This window comes from Dasypus novemcinctus, chromosome 20 (assembly GCF_030445035.2).
Source record: "Dasypus novemcinctus isolate mDasNov1 chromosome 20, mDasNov1.1.hap2, whole genome shotgun sequence".
NCBI lineage: Eukaryota > Metazoa > Chordata > Mammalia > Cingulata > Dasypodidae > Dasypus > Dasypus novemcinctus.
The window spans coordinates 28,406,274-28,433,495 of NC_080692.1; the positions used below are offsets into that span (position 1 = coordinate 28,406,274).

The 27,222-nt window shown below is 38.6% G+C and overlaps 1 protein-coding gene across 2 annotated transcripts in view; it reads right to left on the minus strand.

Moving 5' to 3' along the window:
* Positions 1-318: 318 nt before the first annotated feature.
* CLEC4A (C-type lectin domain family 4 member A) overlaps positions 319-27,222 on the minus strand; it is a 33,757-nt gene continuing 6,853 nt past the window's right edge. For both annotated transcript variants that reach the window (XM_058282723.2, XM_058282724.2), the window contains 4 exons: positions 12,923-13,021; positions 3,497-3,642; positions 2,418-2,533; positions 319-953 (listed from right to left, as the gene is read on the minus strand). In XM_058282723.2, coding sequence (XP_058138706.1) covers positions 806-953; positions 2,418-2,533; positions 3,497-3,642; positions 12,923-13,021 — 509 coding nt within the window. In that variant the 3' untranslated portion in view covers positions 319-805. The remainder of the gene's footprint in view (positions 954-2,417; positions 2,534-3,496; positions 3,643-12,922; positions 13,022-27,222) is intronic.

The window sequence follows — 27,222 nt, forward strand, 5'->3', positions numbered from 1 at the left end:
GGTAAGGCAATCTGTAGTTTATGCATGATTGTTCTGGAAACCCACAACTTCTTTAACTAAAAAATTACTAAAAAAAAAAAAAAAAAAAAGGGCCATTTTGAGTGGAAAACAATACCCAGAACCTATGAACACAACCAAAGTAAAACTTAAGAGAATACCTGTAGAATATAATTCTATATGTCAGCTCACTATCACTGACCTCTAATTCTTATTCTCTAATGCTAAATCTGTAATTTTCAATCTCAAATTCCCCTTGTCTTTACTCTGATGTTGGATACCAGTCCAATACTGAATAGAGAATGTTAACAAGCCCAAACATTTACTGGTCCAAAATAGGAATATTTTGATATTTATTGTAATTCCACTATTACAAAATATACTTTCAGTAAAAATTAATAAATCTGTCTGAAAGAAAGAGAAAGTAATAGTCGGGATTATTCTGGTTTTGATCAACCCATAAGAAAAAGATGGACAGGAGGAGGAACCATATCAAATAATGATACCTGTAACTAAATCTAAGCCATAAGACAGAAATTAGAAGAGAGGGTTCATGTCCCCTCTGTGTCCACAAAAAGACTCTCATATACAGTCTCTGGAACATGGGAAATGTTCCATAAATATTTATTTTATTGATGAATAAATGGACGAATGTGAACTGATTCTATCATAATAAAATAGGTAACATCCTACTGAAATTCTACAGACATCACTTATGCAAGATTTACATATGAATATAAAGAACAAATTAGCTACTCCTTTAATGGTGGATGCCAAACCAACTACATATCCAGGGAGAAAATTCCACTCATAAGTAGATCTTCTTCATCTTGCAAATTGAAGATTGAGCTTTATCACACTGTGCATCATTCCAACCCCATTTTCCTGCTAAAGGACGCGTATTTAGAAAAACACAATGTTCCCGATGATTACTGGGCTCACCTTCATGCCAGAACCTGAAAGTGAAAGAAAAGATAAGGGTATTTCCTCAGTATTAGAAATTGTGAGGGGGCCAGGATTGAACAGTGTAGAAGTATAGAAGTCAAGGTCGGATATGCCCAAATAATTCCCTCCTCACTTCTCCTGCTGCTACATTTTATAAAAACCTCATGCTTGGACAGCTGCTCTTCCATCTACAGCTCTAGCACTTTTCGTGATAACTGTGCACATTATCCAGTATTCAGTCACCTTAAGCAACTGGGAATGCATTAAAAATCTTCCCATCAGATATCCCAGAGACTCCCTACTATTTGTTCATCCTAAATCCTGTTCCCATGGGACTGCCAATCTCATAGGGCTTCCTGAAATAATCAAAAAATTTCCCTCTGGTCCCAAGTATCAATACAATTTGTTCCTTTTTTATGTACTACTTTTGGAGAACTAGTTTAAATGCCTGGATCTGCTTCTTTACTCCCTATTATCTTGGAAAATTTAATATCTCTGATTCTCAGTTTTCTTCTCTAAAAAAAGAGACTAGAATAATAGCCCTTTATATTTCACACAACTGATATAAGGATCAAAGGTGGCAATGAACTAAAATGCATTAAATTACTTAGGAGTTTGGTTTTTTTTTTTTAAAGATTTATTTATTTATTTAATTCCACCCCTCCCCCGGTTGTCTGTTCTCTGTGTCTATTTGCTGCGTCTTGTTTCTTTGTCCGCTTCTGTTGTCGTTAATGGCACGGGAAGTGTGGGCGGCGCCATTCCTGGGTGGGCTGTACTTTCTTTTGCCCTGGGCGGCTCTCCTTACGGGCCCACTCCTTGCGCGTGGGGCTCTTCTACGCGGGGGACACCCCTGCGTGGCAGGGCACTCCTTGCGCGCATCAGCACTGCGCATGGGCCAGCTCCACACGGGTCAAGGAGGCCCGGGGTTTGAACCGCGGACCTCCCATGTGGTAGACGGACGCCCTAACCACTGGGCCAAGTCCGTTTCCCTACTTAGGAGTTTTTAAAGAAATGCATAAATGAGATATTATATGCATTTCTATCAGATGGATATACATCACTCCTCTTATCAGAATTTAGCATTTTGCTTTTTGAGAAATATTAAATCTTAATAATGGTTATGATCTTGATCACTGACATGAATTTTTGTTATAGACACATTAATGTAGCGGTTAAAGCACAGCTTTTGGTGTCAGATCTGGGCTTGAAAGCCATTGCTGCCTCTGCTGGATGACCTTAGTTGAGTCATCTAACTTCTGACCACCTCATTTCAGTTTTCTCATCTCTTCAGGGAAAAAAAAAAATATGTTCTTCATAGTATTCTTGTGATAATTAAATGAGATAATAAAGTAATTTAACCCAGTGTCCAAGAGTTTAAAAAAAGAGTGAACTATTTTATTTTGAGCTGAGAGCTAAAACACACTAAAACCACTGTATGTCCATGACCCAGGATTCTTATCCAATTCTGTACTCACGTGGCACTTTCATTGTATGGTGTCTGATCGATCCATTGCCAATGGTTCTTACCCTCTGGGTCTGACAGCCCTATATAGTAAGCAGTCAGTTTACTCAGCTTCTGGGTAATGAAATCCTGAGGGAAGAAAAGAAATAAGTCACAGCGCTTAGCGTACTCTGGTTGTACTGAGCTCTATATAGCCTTGCGGAAAAGAGAAGGACTGGAGAGGAGTCAGGAACAGCCATGTGGAGGAGTCCAGGATCGCAGGTCCTCTCTGGCTGAGCAGGGCAGGGTCAAAAACAACATATGCAAGCATGATGTTTGTTACATACAGGAGTGATGTATATCCATGATCATAATGAATTCTCATCTCAGATTCACTTTCACTTTTTTTTCACTAAAAGATCGTATTCTTCAACGTTGTATAGGAGATCATTTCTGCAGATTTAATTATTCTCCCTTCATAATTTCAGAGATTCTTTAGCTGCATTTCTAATTATTTATAGTGACTTCATGATTCAGTTTTATTTCTCTATCACACTTAATACCCCTTCTCTAAGCAGTTAATAATTCATTAAACACATATTGAAATGACAAAACGATATTGCAGACTTAAATATTTTTATCCTTCCACTCAACCAACACATGGAGATTTTAAATGCCCCTTTTTTTGTGGGGGGAGGGGTATCCAGCAAAAGCTGTTTCTTGTGTTTTTTTAATTATCTTTTTTAAAGTTAATAGAGCACACAAAATGTTACATTAAAAAATATGAGGTTCCCATATACCCCACTCCCCACCCCCATCAATTTTTTAATTATATTTTTTTGAAGATACCTAGATCACAAAAAAATATTACATTCAAAAAATATTAGAGGTTCCCATATACCCCCCATGCCCCAATTGCTTTTGAGGGAAGGCAGTTTTATTGAAGCAGGAAGAAGGTGTGGAATAAAGAGGCTTACAGGGGCACTCCTATTTATTGTACCAACAGCCTTCTGCCCTAGCACCAACATCCCAGAATAAAAATCTCCTCCCCAACCAAGAGAGAAGTACAGAAACAAGGCACTGCTCCAAACGCTATTGTCTCCTAGAAAGTACCTGCTCTTCCTTGGTGTCGATCACCAGCAGATGAGCCCCTGTCTCAGAGCACTTCTTCTCGCTCTCAGTCCAAGATGCCGATGTACCAGAAATAAGGTAGCAGTTGGATTTAAATGAAATCCAATTCTTTGGGCAGCAACTCCAGGCTTTCTCAGTATTAGGAAGAGGACATAAAAGTAATTTATAAAATGTGTATATTAAAATTTAGCACTAAGGGATACTTATGCTTCTGGAAAGATTGAATAGATACATTATTCCCCATTCTTTCCACTAAGTATAACTAAAAACCCGTGGCTTGCACATAAAACAAACAGGATACACTGGAAGGTAGAAATAGGTAGAATAACTAGGGACCTCAGGACCCAAATGTTATATTGCAGTGAATTCCTAGACTTTTCCTTTGTTTCATGTACCCCAAACTTGGAACTGAAAAAGCTGGCAATCCAGAAATGTCAATGGGCAGAGAAAGAAAAAAAAAGACTGAAAGAAAACCTTCCCTCACTAGCCCACGGAATAAGAAAGGGGGCAGCTTGGTAAGAAATAAAACTTTTAGACAATAACCACTCTGATCCAGGCAAAGACCACAGACAAAAATTTTGGCTTCATTCCCACCCACACCAGCAAAGGAAGAGTGAGAGCTTAAAGTTCCATCCTTACAAGGCATCCAAACACCCTCACTGTGGAGATGGCAGAGAAGACCAAGTAGTGAGGAGGACTTTTATCCCTATGATATGTAAAGAGACCTCCCCACCCTACAGTATCTGTGGAGACCACATGAAAAGCCAAAATTCCCATCCCTACCCAGCAATAACAAAAATTCCTCAGCCCTTGAATGTCACAGAAGTCAAGTGAGGAAACAAACTTCTATCTCCATCTTACAGTTATAAGGCAGACTCCCCTTTTCCCTGCCAGACTGGTATTAGAAAAAGCTAGTTAAAGCATAATTTTATTTATTTATTTATTTATTTTAAAGAAGCTTTAGATTACATAAACGTTACATTAAAAAAATAAAAGGTATACACAAATGTCCCACTCCTTCCTACTCCCACACTTTCCCACATCAACAACATCCCTCATTAGAGTGGTACATTTGTTGCAATTGATGAACACATATTGAAGCACTGCTACTAACTATGGACTACAGTTTACATTATAGTTTACACCCTGTCCCGTGCAATTTTGTAGATTATGACAAAATTTACAGTTGCCTGTATCCATCACTGCAATGTCATGCAGGACAATTCCAAAGTCCTGAAAATGCCTCCATATTACACACGTTCTTCCCTCTCCCATCCCTCAGAACCTCTAAAAAAAAAAGGCTTTTAAAAGAAGATTCAGTCTTACAACATAAGTAGAAAATTTCTGGGTTTCAAGAGAAAATCACTTATCATACCAAGAAACAAAAAAAAATTTCAAACTTAAGGAAAAGACAAGCAGTAGATGCCAAAACCTAACTGACAGAAATGTTAGAATTATTTGAAAAAGATTTAAAGCATCCATAATTTTAAAAAAATATTTCAATGAGAAAGTGTACTCAAGACAAATGGAAAAAATAGGAATCCTTACCAAAGAAATAGAAAGTCTCAGCAAAGAACGAGAAGATATAAAAAAAGAACCAAATAGAAATTTTAGAATGGAAAGTTACAATAACCAAAATTTAAAACTCAGTCAAAGGAATCTCAGCAGTACTGCAACACCTACTCTCCAGTTCTTTGGACTCACTCAGGACAACTAACAAGGAGATAATGATGGACAGCGCCCAACCCAAGGAAAAGAGAGTGTCTGCATCTGCAAGCAAGATAGTTATACCATCTACTTAATAGGATCTAGGCCTCCTCTCAATTAGAAAAAGAGTGGGCATCACCATCCCAAAGTTGGGGAATGAACAATGAACAAGAGCAGATATTATTATTCTATTATAGATACATTATTATTCTAGCACCTTATAATCACCACTGTTTTATGTGATTTTTTTGTATCTGTGGTTTTTTTAAAAATAAGTTTAAAATTTTTAAAAAAAGGGAAATAGCAAATATTGGCAAGGATGTGGAGTAATAAGAATTTTTATATATTGTTGGGTGAGGATGTAAAATGTTATAGCCATTGTGGAAAATTGTTTGATAGTTCCTCAGAAATTTAAAACAAAATTCATATACCAACCATTCTACTTCTAAGTATTTACCCAAAAGAATTGAAAACAGGGACTCGAACAGATATTAGTACACCTATGGTCAAGTCAGCATTAATCACAACAGCCAAAAGGTGGAAGAAACCCAAGCAAAGTTATGTTCATATATAAACAGATGAATGGATAAACAAAATGTGGTATATACATACAATGGAATATTGTTCAGTCATTAAAGGTAATGAAGTTCTGATACATATGAGAATATGGATGAAGCTTGAAGACATACATTAGTGAAAATAAACTAGACACAAAAAGACAAATGCTGTATGACTTCATTGATACGAAATAGCTAGAATAAGCAAATTTATACTGACAGAAAGTAGACTACAGACTAAGAGCCAAGGACTGAGGATGGGGGTAGAGTTAGAAAATGGGGGACTAAAGTGGAATGGACACAGAAATTCTGTTTGAAGTAATGAAAAAGTTTTAGTTATGGATGGCGGCAATGGTAATTAATAGTGTAAATGTAATTAATATTGAATTGTACACATGTACATGAAAGTAGTTAAAATGGAAAATTTTGTGTTGTATATGTTAACACACACTATATATATGTGATATGAATTGAATTATAGCAAGGAATTGAATAGTCCATTCCATACTTTTGATGAGTAAAAATTTTGTCATTCAATAAAAATGTCAAGAACTTTGTATGAAATCTATATTGATGATTAAAACCCAAAATTAAGGCTAGTGCATTCATAGGTCTTAGAGAATTTATTGTTTTTGAAATAGTCCATGTTTTAATATGGTACACTGCCTACTTTAAAGGCGAGTGATATTCTCTAATAGAGTAGCAAGAATCCCCCAAGTACATGGGCAGTGCTTAGTGAAGGAGGACCAGCCATTATGCCAGGCCCTTGATATTGACGGTTGTACTTATGAACCTTTACTTGTGAAATTGAAACTTAGCCTAGTATTATATATTACCTAAGAGTCACCTCCTGAAAGTCTCCTTGTTGCTCAAATGAGTCTTCTCTCCAAGCCAAACTCAGCATTTAAATGTACTATCTTCACACACACACACCCTCCAGGGCACACGGGCCAGTTTGCCTTCACCAGGAGGCCCTGGGTATTGAACCCTGGACCTCCTATATGGTAGACAGGAGCCCAATTGCTTGAGTAAATTTCACTTCCTTCTCTGCCCTACTTAGAGTGTCTAGCTGTCATAGAGTCCTCAGGAGCCCTGCTGTTTGAGGCACTGTTTACTTTGGCAGTCAATGAGATCCTGCTGAGACATGCATAAGTGTAACCTCTGGATTGAAATCACTTTGAAATCTCATAGGCATAGAAACTAATTTGTTTTAATATTTCCCCCTTTTGGTCAAGCTCTTTTTCCAAATGCATCACTAGTTGGTGCTTAGTAATAATCTCACAGAGTGCTAGCCTGCGTGGAGTGCTGGCCCACGTGGAAAGCTGGCGCAGCAAGATGACACAACAAAACGAGACACAGAAGAGAGATAATAAGAGATGCAGCAGACTAGGGAGCTGAGGTGGCACAAGAGAATGTTTGCCTCTCTCCCACTCCAGGAGGTCTCAGGATCGGTTCCCAGAGCCACCTAATGAGAATGCAAGCAGACACAGAAGAACAGACAGCAAATGGACACAGAGAGCAGACAATGGAGGGAAGGGGGAGAAATAAATAAATAAATCTTTAAAAATATATATAAGTAGGGCAGAGAATCTCAGGAATTTGGCACCCTGTCAAAGGGCCTTACATTGGATATATGCTCCTCATTATAACACAGTTAGACTCATTCATAATTTCCCTACATGTGGCTCTTCTTGCCCCTTTTATTTGAACCTATAATTAGCTCTGTGCTTGTTAAATATATGACCCAGAGACTTAAATCTTCAGTCTGTTCATATGCCAGTTAAGCTCTGAATCTCAGCAGAACTGCAACACCAACTTCTTTAGTTCATCAGACTCATCTAGTATAACTAACAAAAGATGATGATGGACAACACCAATATGAAAAAACAGAGTATCTACAACTGCAAGCAAGAGAGTTCCAGCCACCTACTCCATGGGCTCTAAGGCTACACTCAGGTGGAAGAAAAAATGGCATCACCATTCCCAAATCCTCAAGATTGAGGAATGAACAAACAGTGCGGGAGGCAACTATAGACTAAAGTAGGCTTATGATTATTCTAGCAATGGAAGAACTTGTATCATTAATCTAAAGGCAGTGGCCACCAGAGATTTTGAGGAAAGAGAGAGGGAAAATAGTTGCAACATGGGGGTATTTAAGGGACATTGGAATTATCCTGCATGACATTGCAATGATGGATACAGGTCATTAAACATTTTATCAAATCCTATAAAACTGTGAAGTGCAAAGCATAAAGTATAATGTAAACTGCAAACCATGGTTAATAACAATGCTTCAGCATGTGTTCATCAAATTTTAACAAATGTAACACACTATTGAAAGATGTTGTAAATGGGGCAAAGTATAGGATATGAAGGGAGTGGCATATATAGGAACCCCCTATATTTTTGATGTAACGTTTATGTAATCTAAATCTTCTTTCTAAAAAAATCACTTCCAAAAAAAGTATTACTTTAAAGGAAAGTATTATTACTATTCCTTCTTGATATCTTCAAGAGATTTAGCATTTGTTCAGAATATGTGCCCAACATCTTTACTAGAGTAATTATATTTCTTAATTTATTAGTACTCTGTCTTGTAAAATGTATATCTAGCAAAACACTCTATCTGTAGTCATAAAGAATTAACTCTGGTGGTCTCTTCATACTCTCATTGGTGAGTTAAAGCAATGAATTCATTCTCAAAAATGAAATCCAATAAACATTACCATGGAAATTTTTGTGTGGTGAAAAAAGAAACTACAGTCCTTCTAAATCAGAGGTGTAAGATCATGACAAAAGTTTAGAAAACTGTGGAGAATGATAGGATTGATGTGGAGAGGATGCTCACTGTAAAAAATAAAGTTACAATTTACTTTGAGAGATTAATAACATTACTTTAAAATGAAACCAATAAAATGATGGTAATTTATATCATACAGCATAAGAAAAAATAAGCCTCCAGTAAAGTATTTCTTTCTCCTCCTGGAAACTATACATAGTCCACAACACAAACTGAAACCAAAACCAAAGACTCCATTTTTGCTTAAATTGCAAATTATTTGTAAGGACTTACAAAATGAACACAGTTTTGCACAGGAGATAAAGAGAAACTAAGGAAAAATATCAGTGATGAGAATCCAACCACTGCAGGAGTCAAAAATCACCAAGTATACTCTTTGTGAAATTGAGAAGCACACCCAAAAAGCAAAAACTATATCCCTTGCCTGCAGCAGTGGGAGTGGAATTGAGAGTGAGAAACAGCAAAAACACTCGCTTGATGTGGGTAAGCTCAGAAAATACCATGTAGACAGGCCAAATTGCAGGGAGAAATCTGTAAGAAAACATTGACAGAAAGACCAGCAAGATTTATTAACATTTTTAAAAATGCTCACCAGAAAGATGTTGTCATGGAGCAGAAGATTTTGGGAATAAAATTTTCACCACAATTTTTAAAAAAAAGAAAAACGTATTCAGACATGAGAATATCACATTTATAAAGGCCACAAAGCAGAAATAAATCTGGCAAAGAGATAGTGAGTCAAGAGGAGAGAATAAAATATGAACAGACACAACTCAAGAAAACAGTAAAAGTAAAACAAAACCATCACAGGAATGAAAATCACATTGAAAGGAGTACAATGGTAAAAAGGCATTATGAAAAACACAATAAAAGACATTGAGGCAATATTTGAAAAGATAATTAGGGAAGTTTTTCAGAAATGGTAAGACACATTAATTAGTAGGATCAAAAAATTGAATGGATTCCAAAAAGGCAGGTGGGAGGGAGAAACAACACCTAAAGAAATCATATAGAAACTCAGGAAAGAAAAGAAAGAATCGTCACTGGAGAAAGAAAAAAAAAAAGTCAGCAAATCACCATTTCTATGCCCAAAAATATCACCCAAGAAGGAGGGTAAAATAAATAAGAAATAATACCAGGTAAATGAAAAGAGTTTTCCAACAGAAAACCCTCATTAAAGGTCATCCCAAAGGTGGTACTTTTGGCAGAAAGAAAATGAACCCAGATGGAAAACATGAGGTTTTTTAAAAGGAAGTAGGTGTAGCTCAATTGTTGAGCACTAGCTTCACATGTAAGAGGTCCCAAGTTCAATCCCTGGGACCTCTTTTTAAAAAAAAAAGTCATTGTGAAAAGAAATAAAGATCAAAGAAAATGGTAATATGGGTTAATTTAAATGAATGCTAATTCTATAAAAAAAAATAATGCAGGGAGGGAAGTGTCTGTGGCTCAGTCAGTTGGGTTTCCGTCTACCAGATGGGAGGCCCTGGGTTCACGTTCCCAGGGCCTCCTTGTGAAGGCAAGCTGGCCCGCGCCCGAGGGGAGCTGAAAGCCCACACCCATGGAGAGCTGATGGCCTGCACCCGCAGAGAGTTGGCACAGCAAGATGGATGCAACAAAGGGAGACAAGTAGACACAGAAGAATGCACAGAGAACAGATACAGAGAACAGACAGCAAGCAAGCCACAAAGGAGGGCATAAATTTTTTAAAAATTTTTAATAAAAAATACAAATATCATGTAATTATACACATACATACACATACATAAATATGCCCATAAGTATGTAAGTGCATATATGTGTATAAATCTATACATATGTATACATAATACACAACCATAGCATATAAATTAAGTGAGATCAAGATAAATGGAGCCAAAATTCCAAAGTCCATCTATTATCTATGAGAACGTAAAACTTGCTAATTAAATTTAAATTTGATGAGTTAAGGGGCAGGTTGAAATTTCTAAACTTATCCACTAAAAGAAGAGTTGAATATGCACATATTCTATGACTCATCAATTACATTTCTAGATATATACTGTAGAGAAAGTTATGTATATGTGAAACCAAATACATATACAAAAATGTTTATAAGCAGCATTTTTTATTGGAGCCCAAAAGTGGAAACATAATTCCATCAACAGTGCAATAGCATACATTTTGTCAAAACCTATAAAAGGGTACAAGGCAAAGTATAAACCATAATGTCAATCATTGACCATGGTTAGTAGCAATGCTTCATTTATTCATCAATTGGAACAAATGTACCATACTCACGTAATATGTTATTAATAGGGGAATATGTGAGAGGGGGAGAGGAAGAGGTATATGGAAATCCCCTGTATTTTTTATATGAGTTTTCCATAACCTAAAGCTTCTTTGAAAATAAAGTGAAAAAAAATAAGACACTGGTGGAACATACAGAAGAAACTGTCAGTATACATAAAAGACAAACTGTGATAAAAGGCACAATGGAAAGACAAAAAATGGGGGACTTTGGGGAGGTTTTAGATTATAGAAAAGTTACAGTTATGGCAGGGGAGTATCACTGGTGCAGGGTGTCAGTGGTGAGGGGATGTGTTGGGAAGGATGCACCTGGGGCGTGCCTCTGTGGAATATGAATGTGTTCATATGGTCATGAGGTTTTATCTCAGTGGGTGGAGACCAATACAATAACCAACAAATATTAAATTCCCATCCTGGGGGTTCCTGCTACATTCTTGAATAGGGTAGCAAGAATCTCTAGAGTACATAGGCAATGCCTAGCGAAAGAGGACAGACCAATATGCCAGGTCCAGGATATTAAAGCTCATACTTATGAACCCTATTCTTCCAAATTCAAAACTTAGCCTAGTAATATATATTGCCTAAGTGGTACCTCCTAGAAACCTCCTTGTTACTCAAATGTGGCCTCTCTCTATGCCCCAGAGACTAAATCTTCAGTCTGTTCATATGCCGGTTGAGCCCTAAATCTCAGCAGAGTTGTAGCCAACACCTACTCTCCTGTTCATCAGACTCACCCAGGTCAACTAAAAAAAGGATTATGAAGGACAACACCCATCCCAAAAAACAGAGTATCTACAACTACAAGCAAGACAGTTCCAGCCATCTGCCCCCATGGACTCTAAGGCTCCTATCAGAAGCTGAGTGGGCATCACCAAAAATCCCGAAATACTCAAGACTGAGGAAGGAACAAGCATAAGGGAGGAATGCAACTATGGACCAAAGTAGATTTATTATTATTCTAATAATAAAAGAACTTGTAACATTGATATAATGACAGTGATCACCAGAGGTTCTGAGGGGAGGAGGGGGAAAGAATAGAGGAATCATAGAGCATTTTTTAGGGCACTGGAATTGTTCTATATGATATTGCAATGGCAGATACAGGCCATTATACATTTTATCAAACCTATAAAATTGTATGGTGCAAATTGTAAACCATAAAGTAAACTATAATCCATGGTTAGTAGCAATGCTTCAATGTTTGTTCATCAATTGTAACAAATGTACAACACTCATGTAAGATGTCAATAATAGGGGAAAATGTGAGAGGGGGAGCAGTAGGGTATATGCCATTCCCCTATATTTTCAAGGCAACTTTTTTGTAATCTAAAACTTCTTTAAAAATAAAGTTTATTATGAGCCCTTTCCCCAACTTATAAAGTGGAGCTTCCACACCTGGAGAAGCAAGCCAAAAAGACAGGAGGCTACCATGCCCTCTTCACTGAGCACTCAGTTATTATAGGAGGGGTGTCATTCAGAAAGAGGCTCAGCAGATTTCAGAGACTTTTCCTGGAGGGAGGTTCCTCCTATCTCTTCCCAAAGGAACTTTATTTGCAAAAGCATGTGGGGAAGTTCATCATCATCATCATCAAGATCAAACAGAACTAAATGATGAAAACCTTTTCCCTCTCTCCCAACATCTTCAATCCTAGTATATAGAGATAAAACCCTGTAACAGTATTTTATGTACTTTCCAGAAATATTTTATGCACAAACAATATGTCTTCTTAAAACACAAATGGATCAGATATTTCTTGAGAGAATAGATTTCACCTGATATGTGAGAAGAAAAGCAATTTGTGCATAGACAGTTCAGAAGAAAGTGAAGGCTGGAGATATGCAAAAGCAACGTAACCTGTTTCACAAATGAGCCTCTGTTTCCTTGCACAAATTATAGACATACATATAAGAATTACAAGTCCTATATATTTGTACACTGGTATAATAGCTTAATATGATTATGAATTTAGCCTTTTAGTGTTATAAACTTGGAAATATTGATTTTGAATCATTATACAGTCTTGTCAGCAAATGAATTATAGACACATTAATTTTTACCTCCCATGGTCTGATTTGATTTCTCACATTCCACATATCTGGGGATCGGTTCTTTTAGAGTCCTTTTTTCTTTAAGCTGAGAATATTTTTCAAAAAAAACTGGAAAAGAAAATAAAGAAACTCAATTTCTTGGTAGTGTTAGGATTTTGTTCTTTATCGTTATTTTGTTCTTTTCTTGCATTCTTTATAGGAAAAAGATCTTCAAATGTCAATTACTTGAGGAAAAGGACCCTGGTTGTGAAAAAAAAATCTCCCATCAACCCACCAACATAATACTAATCCTACTGAATTCTTTTAAAGATTTTTTCAGGAATAGCTGCGAAATCAGTAGTTGAAAGAGGATATGACAGTTCCATTATAATAGATTTCAGAGGGACTTATCCATATTCTCTTCAAGACTATTAGTCAAACACATCTAGGTACCTAGCATGGGTCTTGGGTGGGGGTGGGGGTGTGTAAGGAGGATCCAGTTAATTCTGAGGCGTTCTGGGTTAGCTGGAAAGTGGAAGCCAAGCTATCAACATGGATTAGGAGGGTATTATCCTCCTCCTCATCTTTCCTTTACTGTCTCCAACCCGAATGGAGAGACATGCTCAAGCCTTTCCCAATTTAAAATAAGCTACCTCCCCTTTCTAGAAACTGACTTTTCTCTCTTCCTTTCCTCCTTACCTTCCATTTGTTCATTGATTTCATCATATCTGGCTTCTGTTTCAACCAGCTTCACTAAAACTGCTCCTGCAATGGTTCATCAGTAATCTCCTAGATGTATCCAAAGGCTACTTATTAAACCCCTTTCCTATTTGATGAGCCCACAATACTTGATCCCAGTTCTTATCCCCTGCAATCTTTAGGACACTTGTCTTTTCTGATTTTGTGTACTCTTCTTGTTACTGTCTCTTACACTCCTTTATAGACTTATCTTTCCCCATCCACCTCTTTTAATTATAACATTCTTCAAAGTAACATCCTCATCCCTCTTTATATATTAATCCTCTCCTTCAGTGATGTCATGTATTCCCATGATTTCAACAGCTACCTATACATGAATGACTTTCAAAGCTCTTACCTCTCCCTTGAAATCCAAAGACCTATGCATGGATTTCAAGGGAGAGTTCAGAGCTTTTGTGTTCATCTGAGGTTCATACAGTCATAGAAAACTCAACATGGCCAAAACTTAAATTACCATTTTCCAGCTGAACTTGCTACTCATCCTGTACTATCTATTTCTTTGAATAACTTCATGATTTCTGAATTCACCAAGTCAGAAAGTTGGAGCATACTTCTCTGGGTCCCTTATTCCCCAATTTTAAATATTCATAAAGATTCTAATTTCCTGATTGTACTTCCTCATTATCATTCAACTCTATTCCCTTGGCTTTCGTCACTACCACTGGACTTAGATGAGATCTCACAGTTCCCAATTGGATTAGTGAGTTAGTTTTCTAATTGCTCTCGTCTCAAACTTTGTCCTCAAATATCTATCTTCAACACCTCTGCCAAAAGTATGTTTCTGTAAATCAAATTTTATTACATCATTTTCCTGCTTAAAATTCTTCAGTGGCTCTCCATGACTGTGATAAACTGCAAATATAGGCAAGACTCTCCACCCATCTCTGTATCCACACCCCTTTGCAATGTGACTCAGCTTCTCCCATAAAGAAGTGGGGTCTATTTCTCCACACTTAAATCTAGGCTGGACTTATGATTGTCTTTATCCAATACAATGCAGCAGAAGTAATGCAGTGCCAGTTCCAAGCCTAAGCTACAGGAGGCTTTGCTTACTTCCATCTTACTCTTGGGAACTTAAAAATTGCCATGTGAAGAAGCCCAGGTTAGCTTACAGAATAACGAGAGATATGTAGCCACGCTGCCGTAATCGCTAAAGCCAACATCCAATCAATTATCAGAAGACGGGTTGCCTAGGTGACTGGCACCTCACTGCAAATGCATAAATGAGTTCAGCCAAGACCAGAAAAGTCTCCTAACTCAGTTCAGTCCAAATTGCCAATCCACAGAATCATGAGCTAAATATTCATTTTAATCCACTAAATTTTGGATTGGTTTATTGAGCAGCAAAACATGACTGATACAATAATCTTCAAAAAAAAAAAAAATACAGACTCCTTAGACTGTTACCCAACACTCTTCATAATATGAAAACTGCTTATTTCTCCCAACTACACCTTCATCTCTTAAAGTTCCTCACTTAACACTATATATTCCTGTCATAATGCTTATATTTCCCAAAATTTTCCCATGGTCCCTCATATATCTGTGTCAATCTTAGTACACACTGCTCCTTGCTTAACATTTTCTTCACCACATTCTTAACTAAGGCCAAATGTCACCTCCTCCAGAAAGCCTATTTCAGCCCCTCTACTTATCTCCTATACCATGCTTCCCATACAAATGAATAAAATCTCTATCCAAATACATACCAATTTTCATACTTTTTAGTTTGATGACCCCAAAGATATATAGAAATATATATAAGTTGGCTTTTGAATCTCACACAGCCTTAAGCAAGACAGAAACAAATAAGATGAAAATTCAAAGAAGCAGTGTGGTATTGAGGAATAAATAGACAAAAGGATCACTGAACAGAATAGAAAGCCCAGAAATAGAACCACACAAATAGTGTCAACTCGATCAACCACCACATCAGGGAAACCAAGAGTGCCTACAACTCCAAGCAGGAGAATCGCATTCATCAACCATGTGGGATCTAAGGTCCCTCTCGATTTAGAGGTGGACTGGACATCACCATCCCAGGGACCACAGGATGGAGGAATAAAATATGGATTAGAGTGGACTTACTGGTATTCTACTATAGAACTATTGTGACTAGTAATGGAAGAAATTGTAACATTGATGTGGAGAAAGAGGCCATGGTAGTTGCTGAGGGCAGGGAGAGGGAAGAAGAGATATGATGTGGAGTCATTTTTGGGACTTGGAGTTGTCCTAAATGATATTGCAGGGACAGATGCTGGACATTATAGATTCTATCATAACCCACTGAATGTACTGGGGAAGACTGTAAAGAATAATCCATACGATGCAGCAGTGTTCCAAAATGTATTCACCAAGTGCAGTGAATGTGCCACAAGGATGAAAGAGTTTGTTGATGTGGGAGGAATAGGGTAGGGTGGGGTGGGGGGTATATAGGAACCTCTTATATTCTTTAATAAAACATTTTTTGTGATCTATATATCTTTTTTTAAAAGGCAATTAAATTTTTAAAAAATTGAGTCAACTAACCTTTGAAAAGGAGGAAAGGCAATCCAATGGAGAAAGGATAGTCCTTTCAACAAATGTTCTAGAACTACCGGACATCCATAAGCAACAAAAAGTGAATCTAGACACCAACATTACACCTTTCATAAAAATTAACTCGGGGCAGAGCAAGATGATGTCTGAGTGAGTGCACCTTATAGTCTCTCCTGCAAAGAAGCGGCTGGGCAGCATTGGAAATTCTTCAGGACCAGGCTGTTTCAGGATTTTACAGGGCAGGAGGTATCTGGACATCGATTTGGTGGGACAATGACAGAGAAGACTCGTGTAAAAGGTAGAAATCAGGCTCTCTTTTATGGAGATAGGGGCTGCACGCAGGATGCTCCACCCTGGGGCGGGTGGCGCAGCAGCGGCAATTCATGGAGGCTCTGCGGTGCTGGGGAATTCATAAGCCCTGGGCGGGCTATTCAGGGGCTTGCAGGGCAGGAGGCCTGTGGAAACCGATTTGGTGAGACAGAGATAGACATTTTTGCGAGGCGTGGAATTTTTGTTTTCTGACATGGATATCAGTGCTTCCAGCTAGAACCCCGCCCCCCTAGGCCTGGCTGCTGATCTGCAGCGTCCTTAAATCAGTTGCAATAAAGAAGCGTCATCAGCAGGCTGTTTTGGGGGCTTGCAGGGTGGGAGGCATCTGGAAGCCGATTAGGTGAAACAGACGGAGGAGTATTGTGCAAGGCGTGGAATTTTGGTTTTCTAACACAGATATCAGTGCTTCTGGCTAGAGCCCCACCCCCTAGGCATGGTTGCAGATCTGCAGCACCCTTAAAACAGCTGCAATATAGAGGCGCCCCCAGCAGGCTGTGTCGGGGCCTTGCAGGGTGGAAGGCATCTGGAAGCCAATTAGGTGAAACAGATGGAGGAGTCTTGTGTGAGCCATGGAATTTTGGTTTTCTGACACAGATATCAGCGCTTCCGGCTAGAACCCTGCCCCCTAGGTCTGGCTGCCGGTCTGCAGCATCCTTAAAAGGGCTGCAATAGAGAGGCGCCCCCAGCAGGCTGTTTCGGGGGATTGCAGGGTGGCAGGTGTCCTGAAGTCGAATTGGTGACACAGCAGAGACACTAGTGAGAGGGGGAATTTAGGGTTTCTGACACAGAGGTCAGAGTTTGCGGATGTGACCCCCCCCCATAGGGCTGGGCACCCAGCTGCGGGGATCCCTGAAGGCTGTGTTGCACTGCGGTGCTCCCAGGCTCCCTGTTAACCGGATTTGAGGTTGCCAGGTCTGTGTCCCCTAAACCCTGGTGGCCCACACGCCAGAGACTCATACCTCTTAAGTCTGCAATATCACAGACTTCCCATCCCTGAATCCACCACACCCTGAGGTCCATCTGAGGTCCTTGATTGTCCTAGCCCTAGACGTTTGCATTTTTTTTTTTTCCTCTTTCCTTTTTCTTATTTTTTATTGTCCTGGTTGCTAATATTACATTATCTCCTAGTCTTTTCTCCCATTGTATCCCCCAAGGTCTTTTTTCATTTATTTTTTTTTCTCTTTCTTCTTTTCTTTTTCTTACTTGTTTCCCTCTCATTTCTTTACCCACCCACCCCTTTTTTTTCTTTCTTTTCTTTTTTTTCTTCTTTCTTTTCCCTCTTTTTCTTCTTATTTTATTTTATTTTAATTATACAATAGGTGCTACAGAGATCATCTCACATTTTGCTGGGTTTCCTCATCCTCTGTGGTCTCATTTCTGTGTGAATTGATTTTGGCTACCTACACTATCCCTTTTCCCCCACATCTTGATATCCTCCATCTCTACTGTCTCTCCTATATTCCACCTCCCTTTCTTTGGTCCCCAAATTGTCTAACTTTTAATTTCTAATACCTTTGTTTTGTTTTCTGTCTTTTATCCACTCTTGATACTATTGTCTTTCTTTTCTCTTTCCCTCTCTCATGAAAACACTGGCTTTTTAATTCACACTTTATTCCTCCCATATTCAGTCGACTACCTCATTATAGGTACTCTACTTACTGCTATAACTCTATACAACTTACATGAATCTCATATCCATCCTCCCAGATCTCATATTGTTGCTCTGTTAACATTTATTACCAATACTACTTTACACATTTTCCTTTCTTACACAATTGCCTTTCCCTGGCCCTAATATTTTCCTTGAAAGTGAACTCAGCCAGCAACAAGAAATTAGAATAAGAAGAACAAAGTGACAAAGAGAAGATATAACACTTACGCAAGAAAAACAGCTAATTAATCCCAAGACTAGACAAAAAAGCTAAGGAACAGATTAAACCCATCAATATAAAATGATGACCAGACAGCAACAAAAAACTACAAACCAAACCAGACATCAGGAAAACATGGCTGAATCCAATGAACAGACTAAAAACCAGGAAGGGGAGCAGAACTTCGCACAAGCAATTAAAGATCTCAGAACATATATCAGAGACAAACTTAATGAAGTAAAGGAAGAGTTTAACAATATGAAGAAGACACTTGGAGAGGAAATTGCAGACATACACAAAAAGATAACAGATATGATGGGAATGAACACCACAGTTCAAGAAATCAAAAATACACTCGCAGCAAATAGCAGCAGATTAGAAGAGGCAGAGGAGAGAATTAGTGATGTGGAACACAGTACATCAGAAATCAAACAGATAACAGAATTGATCGATAAAAAGATAGAAAAAATCCAGCTAGGACTTAGGGACCTGAATGACAATGCAAAACGCACAAACATATGTATTATAGGCATCCCAGAAGGAGAAGAGAAGGGAAAGGGTCAGAAGGGGTGTTGCAGGAAATAATGGCTGAAAACTGCCCAAATCTACTGAGAGAGACAGATGTACATATCTTGGAAGCACAACGCACCCCAAACATGATAAACTCCAACAGGCCCACCCCAAGACATATACTTGTCAAATTATCCAACGCTCAAGACAAAGAGAAAATTCTAAAAGCTGCAATAGAAAAGAAAACCATCACATACAAGGGAGGCTCCATAAGATTAAGTGCTGATTTCTCATCTGAAACCATGAAGGCAAGAAGGCAGTGGTATGATATAGTCAAGGTACTAAAAGAAAAAAATTTCCAACCAAGAATACTCTATTCAGCTAAACTAGCATTCAAAAATGATGGAGAGTTCAAAATATTCACAGATAAACAGAAATTGAAAGAGTATGCCAACAAGAAACCTCCCCTTCAAGAAATTCTAAAGGGAGTTCTGCAGGAAGAAAGGAAAAAACAGGAAAGGCAGAGTTGGAGGAGAGTGTAAGAACAACAAAAAAGACAAAAAGAGAAGAAAAAAGAAAACAAAAATCACAAACACAAGTCCAATCAAAATATGACTAACATAAATAATTCCTTGAAAGTAATAACACTGAATGTCAATGGATTAAACTCACCTATCAAAAGATTCAGCCTGGGACATTGGATAAGGAAATATGACCCATCTATATGCTGTCTACAAGAGACACATCTTAGACCCAGAGATTCATGAAGGCTGAAAATGAATGGTTGGAAAACAATTTTACAAGCCAACAATAACCAAAAAAAGGCAGGAGTAACTATATTAATATCAGACAAAATAGACTTTAAATGTGAAACAATTGTGAGAGACAAAGAAGGATACTACATATTAGTGAAAGGGACAATCTCTCAAGAAGAACGAACAATCATAAATATTTATGCTCCTAACAAGGGCGTCTCTAAATACGTGAGGCAAACACTGGAAAAACTAAGTGAAAGAACAGATGCATCTACAATTATAGTGGGGGATTTTAATACACAACTATCAACTCTAGACAGAACATCTCAAAAGAAAATCACTAAAGAAACAAACATTTGAATAGTATATTAGAGGAGCTGGATCTAATAGACATATACAGATCATTACACCCAAATACAGCACAATATACATTTTTCTCAAGTGCACATGGATCATTCTCCAAGACAGACCATATGCTACACCACAAAGAAAGGCTTAATGAATTCAGAAAGATCAAAATCATAAAAAATAATATCTCTGACCACAGTGGAGTGAAGCTGGAAATCTGCAAGGGCCAAAGGCCCAGATTTCACACCAAGATATGGAAATTAAAGAGCACACTCTTAGAAAAACAGTGGGTCAAAGAGGAAATCTCAAAAGAAATCAATAACTACCTTGAAACAAATTATAATGATAACACAACTTACCAAAACTTATAGGATGCAGCAAAAGCAGTACTAAGAGGGAAATTTATAGCCATAAATTCATACATCAAAAAAGAAGAAAGAGCAAAAATTGAAGAACTAACTGCATATTTGGAGGAATTAGGAAAAAAACAACAACAAAGTAATCCCACAGGAAGAAGAAAAAAAGAAATAACAAAGATAAGAGCAGAACTAAATGAAATAGAAAATAAGAAAGGGAAACGGACTTTGGCCCAGTGATTAGGGCGTCCATCTACCATATGGGAGGTCCGCGGTTCAAACCCCGGGCCTCCTTGACCCGTGTGGAGCTGGTCATGCGCAGTGCTGATGCGCACAAGGAGTGCCGTGCCACGCAAGGGTGTCCCCCGCGTGGGGGAGCCCCACGCGCAAGGAGTGCGCCCGTGAGGAAAGCCGCCCAGCGCGAAAAGAAAGAGCAGCCTGCCCAGGAATGGCGCCGCCCACACTTCCCGTGCCGCTGACGACAACAGAAGTGGACAAAGAAACAAGACGTAGCAAATAGACACCAAGAACAGACAACCAGGGGAGGGGGGGAAATTAAATAAATAAATAAATCTTTAAAAAGAAAAAAAAGAAAAAAGAAAATAAGAAAGCACTTGAAAAGATAAACAAAACCAAGAGCTGGTTTTTTGAGAGGATCAATAAAATTGACAAACCTTTAGCGAGACTAACAAAGAAAAAAAGAAATAAGATGCAAATACACAAAATAAGAAATGAGAAAGGAGATAACACCACGGACCCCACAGAAATAAAGACTATCATAAGAGGATACTTTGAAAAACTATATTCCAACAAAAATGACAATTCAGAGGAAATGGACAAATTCCTAGAAACACATAAGCAGCCTATATTGATGAAAGAAGAAATTGGTGATCTCAACAAACCAATCACAAGTAAAGAGATAGAATCAGTCATTAAAAACCTCCCAACTAACCATGACATTATATTGGGCTTCAAATTTCGGGGAGTTCTGGACCACAGAGTGTTTCAACAATGGCAATGGAGGGATACTGGTATGGGATACCAATGACAGGTGATATATGGCTGACAGGGAGCTGTACAGAACATATGTCCAGGGGGCATGGTAATGATTGGATATACTCATAATGGCAACAATTAAAAACCACAGCAGGGGGGGTACTGAGTTCCTGGCCAGTGGTGCTCTGCCGCGGTCCCTAGGGGAGCAGCGACAGTCTCCCAGGTACAGCGGCGGGGACCTGGAGGGATTGAGGGTTCAACAGTGAGCCCCTGATGCTAATGACTATGCTTGTGAGCTGATAAACCTAAAACAAGAACAAGGCCTAGAGCAACATTGTGCCTGGGAATTTCCTCCTGTCAGCCTTCATGTTACTCAAATGTGGCCAGTCTCGAAGCCAAACTCAGCATGTAAATGCAATGCCTTCCCTCCAGCGTGGGACATGACACCCGGGGACGAGCCTCCCTGGCAACGAGGGACCACTATCAAATACCAACTGATGATGCAACTGGAAAAGGACCTTATACGGAAGGTTCAATGCGGATCAGCAGAATATCCATGTCTACATAAAATAACATGACTTTAAAATGCTGTTTGACCTAAAGTAAGGGGGAAATGGAAAGGAGAAATGAGTTTATATGGCTACGAGTTTCTAAAAAACTGGAGGCTGGCAGAAGGATTGCCCTCATGCACAACTGAGCAGAGTCAGAGAGACAGATAAAGCAGATACAACCCCCAGATATTGGTTCCTTTGAAGGCTAAAGAGACCCATGAGAGTTATGGCCATGGCCGATGGGGTTAACTACCAGGGCAGATGGCCCCTCTTTGGAAATGGTGTTTATGTGTGATGAATCTGGACTCAGATGGGATCTCCCTTCATAAGACTTTCATGCTAATGTGCTGGAGGTGCAGTTAACGTTGGGATTTAAGATATATTTAGGGGATTTGAATCTCTGGACTGACAATGTGATAGCCAGGTCCTGAGCCTCAACAGACTCCAGCACCTACAATCTGATTTATTGGACTTACCACACTCAGCTAAGATGGAGTTAAAGAAGGACAATCACCACACCATGGAGCCTAGAGTGATTACAACTGAAAATGGGAGGATTGCATCCAGCATCCATGTGGAATTTGAGCCTCCTCTTGACATAGAGGTGCAATGGACACAACCAATCCAATGTCCACATAGAAGAGGTGGTATTGGATTGAGAAAAGTGGACATGGTGGATGATGGGTATGGGGAAAGGCAGGAAGAGATGAGAGGTGGAGGTGTCTTTGGGACATGGAGCTGCCCTGGATGGTGCTTCAGAGGCAATCACCAGACATTGTAAATCCTCACAGGGCCCACTGGATGGAATGGGGGAGAGTATGGGCCATGATGTGGACCATTGACTATGAGGTGCAGAGGTGCCCAAAGATGTACTTACCAAATCCAATGGATGTGTCATGATGATGGGAACGAGTGTTGTTGGGGGGGGAGAGGGGGGGGTGGGGGAGCGGGGTTGAATGGGACCTCACATATATATTTTTGATGTAATATTATTACAAAGTCAATAAAATAAAAATAAAAATAAAAAAAAAATAAAAAAAATAAAAAATAAAAACCTCCCAACTAAGAAGAGCCCAGGGCCAGACGGCTTCACAGGTGAATTCTACAAAACATTCCGGAAAGAACTAACACCAATCCTGCTGAAACTATTCCAAAAAACCAAAACAAAAGGAACATTGCCTAACTCATTCTATGATGCCAACATTACCCTAGTACCAAAGCCAAACAAAGACACCACAAGAAAGGAAAATTACAGACCAATTTCTCTAATGAACCTAGATGCAAAAATACTTAACAAAATACTTGCTAATCGTATTCAACAACACATTAAATGAATTATACACCACAACCAAGTGGGATTCATTCCAGGTATGCAAGGATGGTTCAACATAAGAAAATCAATCAATGTAATACACCATATAAACAGAATGAAGGGGAAAAAATCACATGATTATATCTATAGATGCAAAAAAAGCATTTGACAAATACAGCACCCTTTCTTGATAAAAACACTCCAAAATATCACAATACAAGGAAATTTTTTGAACATGATAAAGAGTATATATGAAAAACCCACAGCCAACATCATTTACAATGGAGAAATCCTAAAAGCCTTCACTCTAAATTCAGGAACAAGAACAGGATGCGCACTCTCACCCCTTCTATTTAACATTGTCTTAGAAGTACTTGCTTGAGCACTGAGGCAAGAACCAGATGTAAAAGGCATTCAAATTGGAAAGGAAGAAGTCAAAATTTCATTATTTGCAGATGACATGATCCTATACATAGAAAACCCTTAGAGGTTTATGACAAAGCTTCTAGAACTCATAAATGAGTTTAGTAAAGTCGCAGGTTATAAGATCAATGCGCAAAAATCAGTAGCATTTCTGTACATCAATAATGAGCAAGATCAGGAGGAAATCAAGAAACAAATACCATTCACAATAGTAAATAAAAAAATCAAATACTTAGGAATAAATTTAATTAAAGATGTAAAAAACTTATACACCAAACTACACAAGACTGTTCAAGGAAATCAAAGAAGACCTAAATAAATGGAAGAATAGTCCCTGTTCATGGATAGGAAGACTAAATATTATTAAGATGTCTATCCTACCAAAACTGATCTACACATTCAATGCAATCCCAATAAAAATCAACACAGCCTTCTTTAAGGAACTAGAAAAACTAATTTATTTGGAAAGGAAATTATGGAATTTATTTGGAAAGGAAAGAGGCCCCGAATAGCCAAAGACATTTTGAAAAAGAAAAATGAAATTGGAGGAATCACACTACCTGGCTTCAAAACATACTACAAAGCTACAGTAGTGAAAACAGCATGGTATTGGCATAAGGAGAGACACACAGACCAATGGAATCGAATTGAAAGTTCTGATATAGAACCTCATGTATATAGCCATATAATATTCAGTAAAGCCACCAAACCCTCTCAACTGGGAGAGAATGGCCTATTCAACAAATAGTGCCTGGAGAACTGGATATCCATATGTAGAAGAATGAAAGAGGATTATCATCTCACACCTTATACAAAGATCAACTCAAGAGGGATCAAAGACCTAAATATAAGAGCCAAGAACATAAAGACTTTGGAAAGCAGTGTAGGGAAACATCTACAAGACCTTGTAATAGGAAATGGCTTCATGAACATTACACCAAAAGCACAAGCATCAAAAGAACAAATAGATAAATGGGACTACCTCAAAACTAAAGCCTTCTACACCTCAAAGGAGTTTGTCAAAAAAGTAAAAAGGGAGCCTACACAATGGGAGAAAATATTTGGCAACCATATATCCGATAAGAGACTTATAACTTGCATATATAAAGAACTCCTATATCTTGAAAATAAAAAGATAAACAACCCATTTAAAAAATGGGAAAAAGATTTAAACAGACACTTCTCCAAAGAAGAAATACAAATGGCTAAAAAGCACATGAAAAAATGCTCCAAATCTTTAGCTATCAGGGAAATGCAAATCAAAACTACAATGAGATATCATCTTACTCCCATAAGATTGGCAGCTATGAAAAAAACAGAAGAATACAAATGCTGGAGAGGATGTGAAGAAATGGGAACACTCATCCACTGCTGGTGGAATGCAGAAGGATCCAACCATTCTGGAGGACAATTTGGTGGTTTCTCAAAAAACTAACCATAGATTTGCCATATGACCCAGCAATTCCACTGCTGGGTATATACCCAGCAGAATTGAAAACAAGGACACAAACCGATATATGCACACCAATGTTCATAGCAGCATTGTTCACTATCACCAAAAGTTGGAATCAACCCAAATGCCCATCAACAGATGAGTTGATCAATAAAATGTGGTATATACATAAAATGGAATACTACTTGGCTCTAAGAGCAAATACACTACAAACACACGTGATAACATGGATGAATCTTGATAATTTTATATTGAGTGAAGCAACCCAGGCATTGAAGGACATATGCTACATGACCTCAATGATATGAAATAAATAAACCAAGCTGCCTTAGAGAGCTAGAGACTGGAAGATAGGCTTACAGGAAATCGGGGGGTAGAGGAATGATATAAGCTGACATCTACATGGGTGAAATCTATGATAAGCTGGAGGTAAGTATGTGTACAAGGAAGGGATAAAATGGGGGCATAGGGTTACCTTTGGGTGGGGCTTTGTGGGCTTGAGGGGTCTAGGGATGGGCGGATGGGTAATATTGCCCAAGAAATTGGGGGGAGGGTGGGGCAACATACGAACATAGGAGAATATCAGGTGTTGGTTGAGAGTATAATGCTGAGAAAACCTTTTCAAAATATAATTAGGAAAGTTACCTGTTTAAGATACTTAAAGGGGATAATCTGATGTAAGACAGACTCCTAGGGAATATGTGAATGCTCATTTGCCAGAGTGGGTTACACCATCGGGTAGAGACCCATATAATGAGAGTGAAGGTATACCCACATCCTGGGGAGGACTAATGCCATCAAATAGAGGGAACTGTATCTCTCAAGAGAAATGGTGGCTCCCAGGGCATTAGGGCAGTTGAGCAAGTCAAGCCCTCAACACTGTTGCAAGTATCTCTGAACATGGCTCCTCAAGAAATGAAGATTGACTGTCATTGTAGGCCCCAAGGGGAGGGGAAAATAGATATTGAATAGATGGAACCAACATAACTGTGAGGGCAATAGAAGTGTTTCACAAGAGTACACGAGGATGGATATAAAACATGTAATATTATACCAAAAACATATAGGGGCTGACAGACTAATAATGTAAATCATAATGTAAAACATAGGATAACTAAAACTTAGAAAATTGTATAGCCTAAAGTATAAACCACAATGTCAACACAAATGTTACCTTGTTTGAAAGCTATTGTCTCAATATCTGTACACCAGTTTCAGTAAATATGGTATGAATATGTTAAAAGATTATCACTGTAGAAGGGAAAAGATTTTATATTGGATATGTGGGAGCACTGTATATTGTATATATGAATTACTGTGATCCATGGCTCTTGTGAAGAGAAGCTCAATAATTAGGAAAAAAGAAAAGAAAAAGATGGGATGTAGAATTTTTCCAAATCAATATGTATCCTATATCTAACCTTTAAACTCATCGCTATATTCCATTTTACTATTAAGGGAACCTGGCATTATATTGGGCTTCATTTTTCAGGAAGTTTTGGATCACAGAGTGGTTCGCCAATGGCAGCGGAGGAATACTGGTATGGGATGTTATTGACAGGGGACATAGGGTTGACAGGGATTTATGCAGGGCATGTGTCTAGGGTGCATGGAAATGTTTGGATATACTCATAGTGGAAACAATTAAAAACAACAGCTGGGGGGGTGCTGGGTTCCTGGAGGCAGGGGGGAGGGCTCTGTCGTGGTCCCTTGGGGAGTAGCGGCAGTCCCCCGGGTGCAACGGCAAAGACCAGGAAGGAATGAGGGTCCAACAGTGAGTCCCTGATACTAATGACTATGCTTGTGAGCCTATACACCTGAAATAAGAACAAGGCCTAGAGCAGCACTGTGCCTAAGGGTTCCCTCCTGACAGCCTCCGTGTTACTCAAATGTGGCCAGTCTCAAAGGCAAACTCAGCATGTAAATGTACTGCCTTCCCCCCAGTGTGGGACATGACACCCGGGGATGAGCCTCCCTGGTGCCAAGGGATCACTACCAAATACCAGCTGATGACGTAACTAGAAAATGACCTTGAATAAAAGGTTCAATGCAGACCAGCAGAATATCCCTGTCTATATATAATAACAGGAGTTAGAAATGCTTTTTGACCTAAATTAAGGGGGAAATG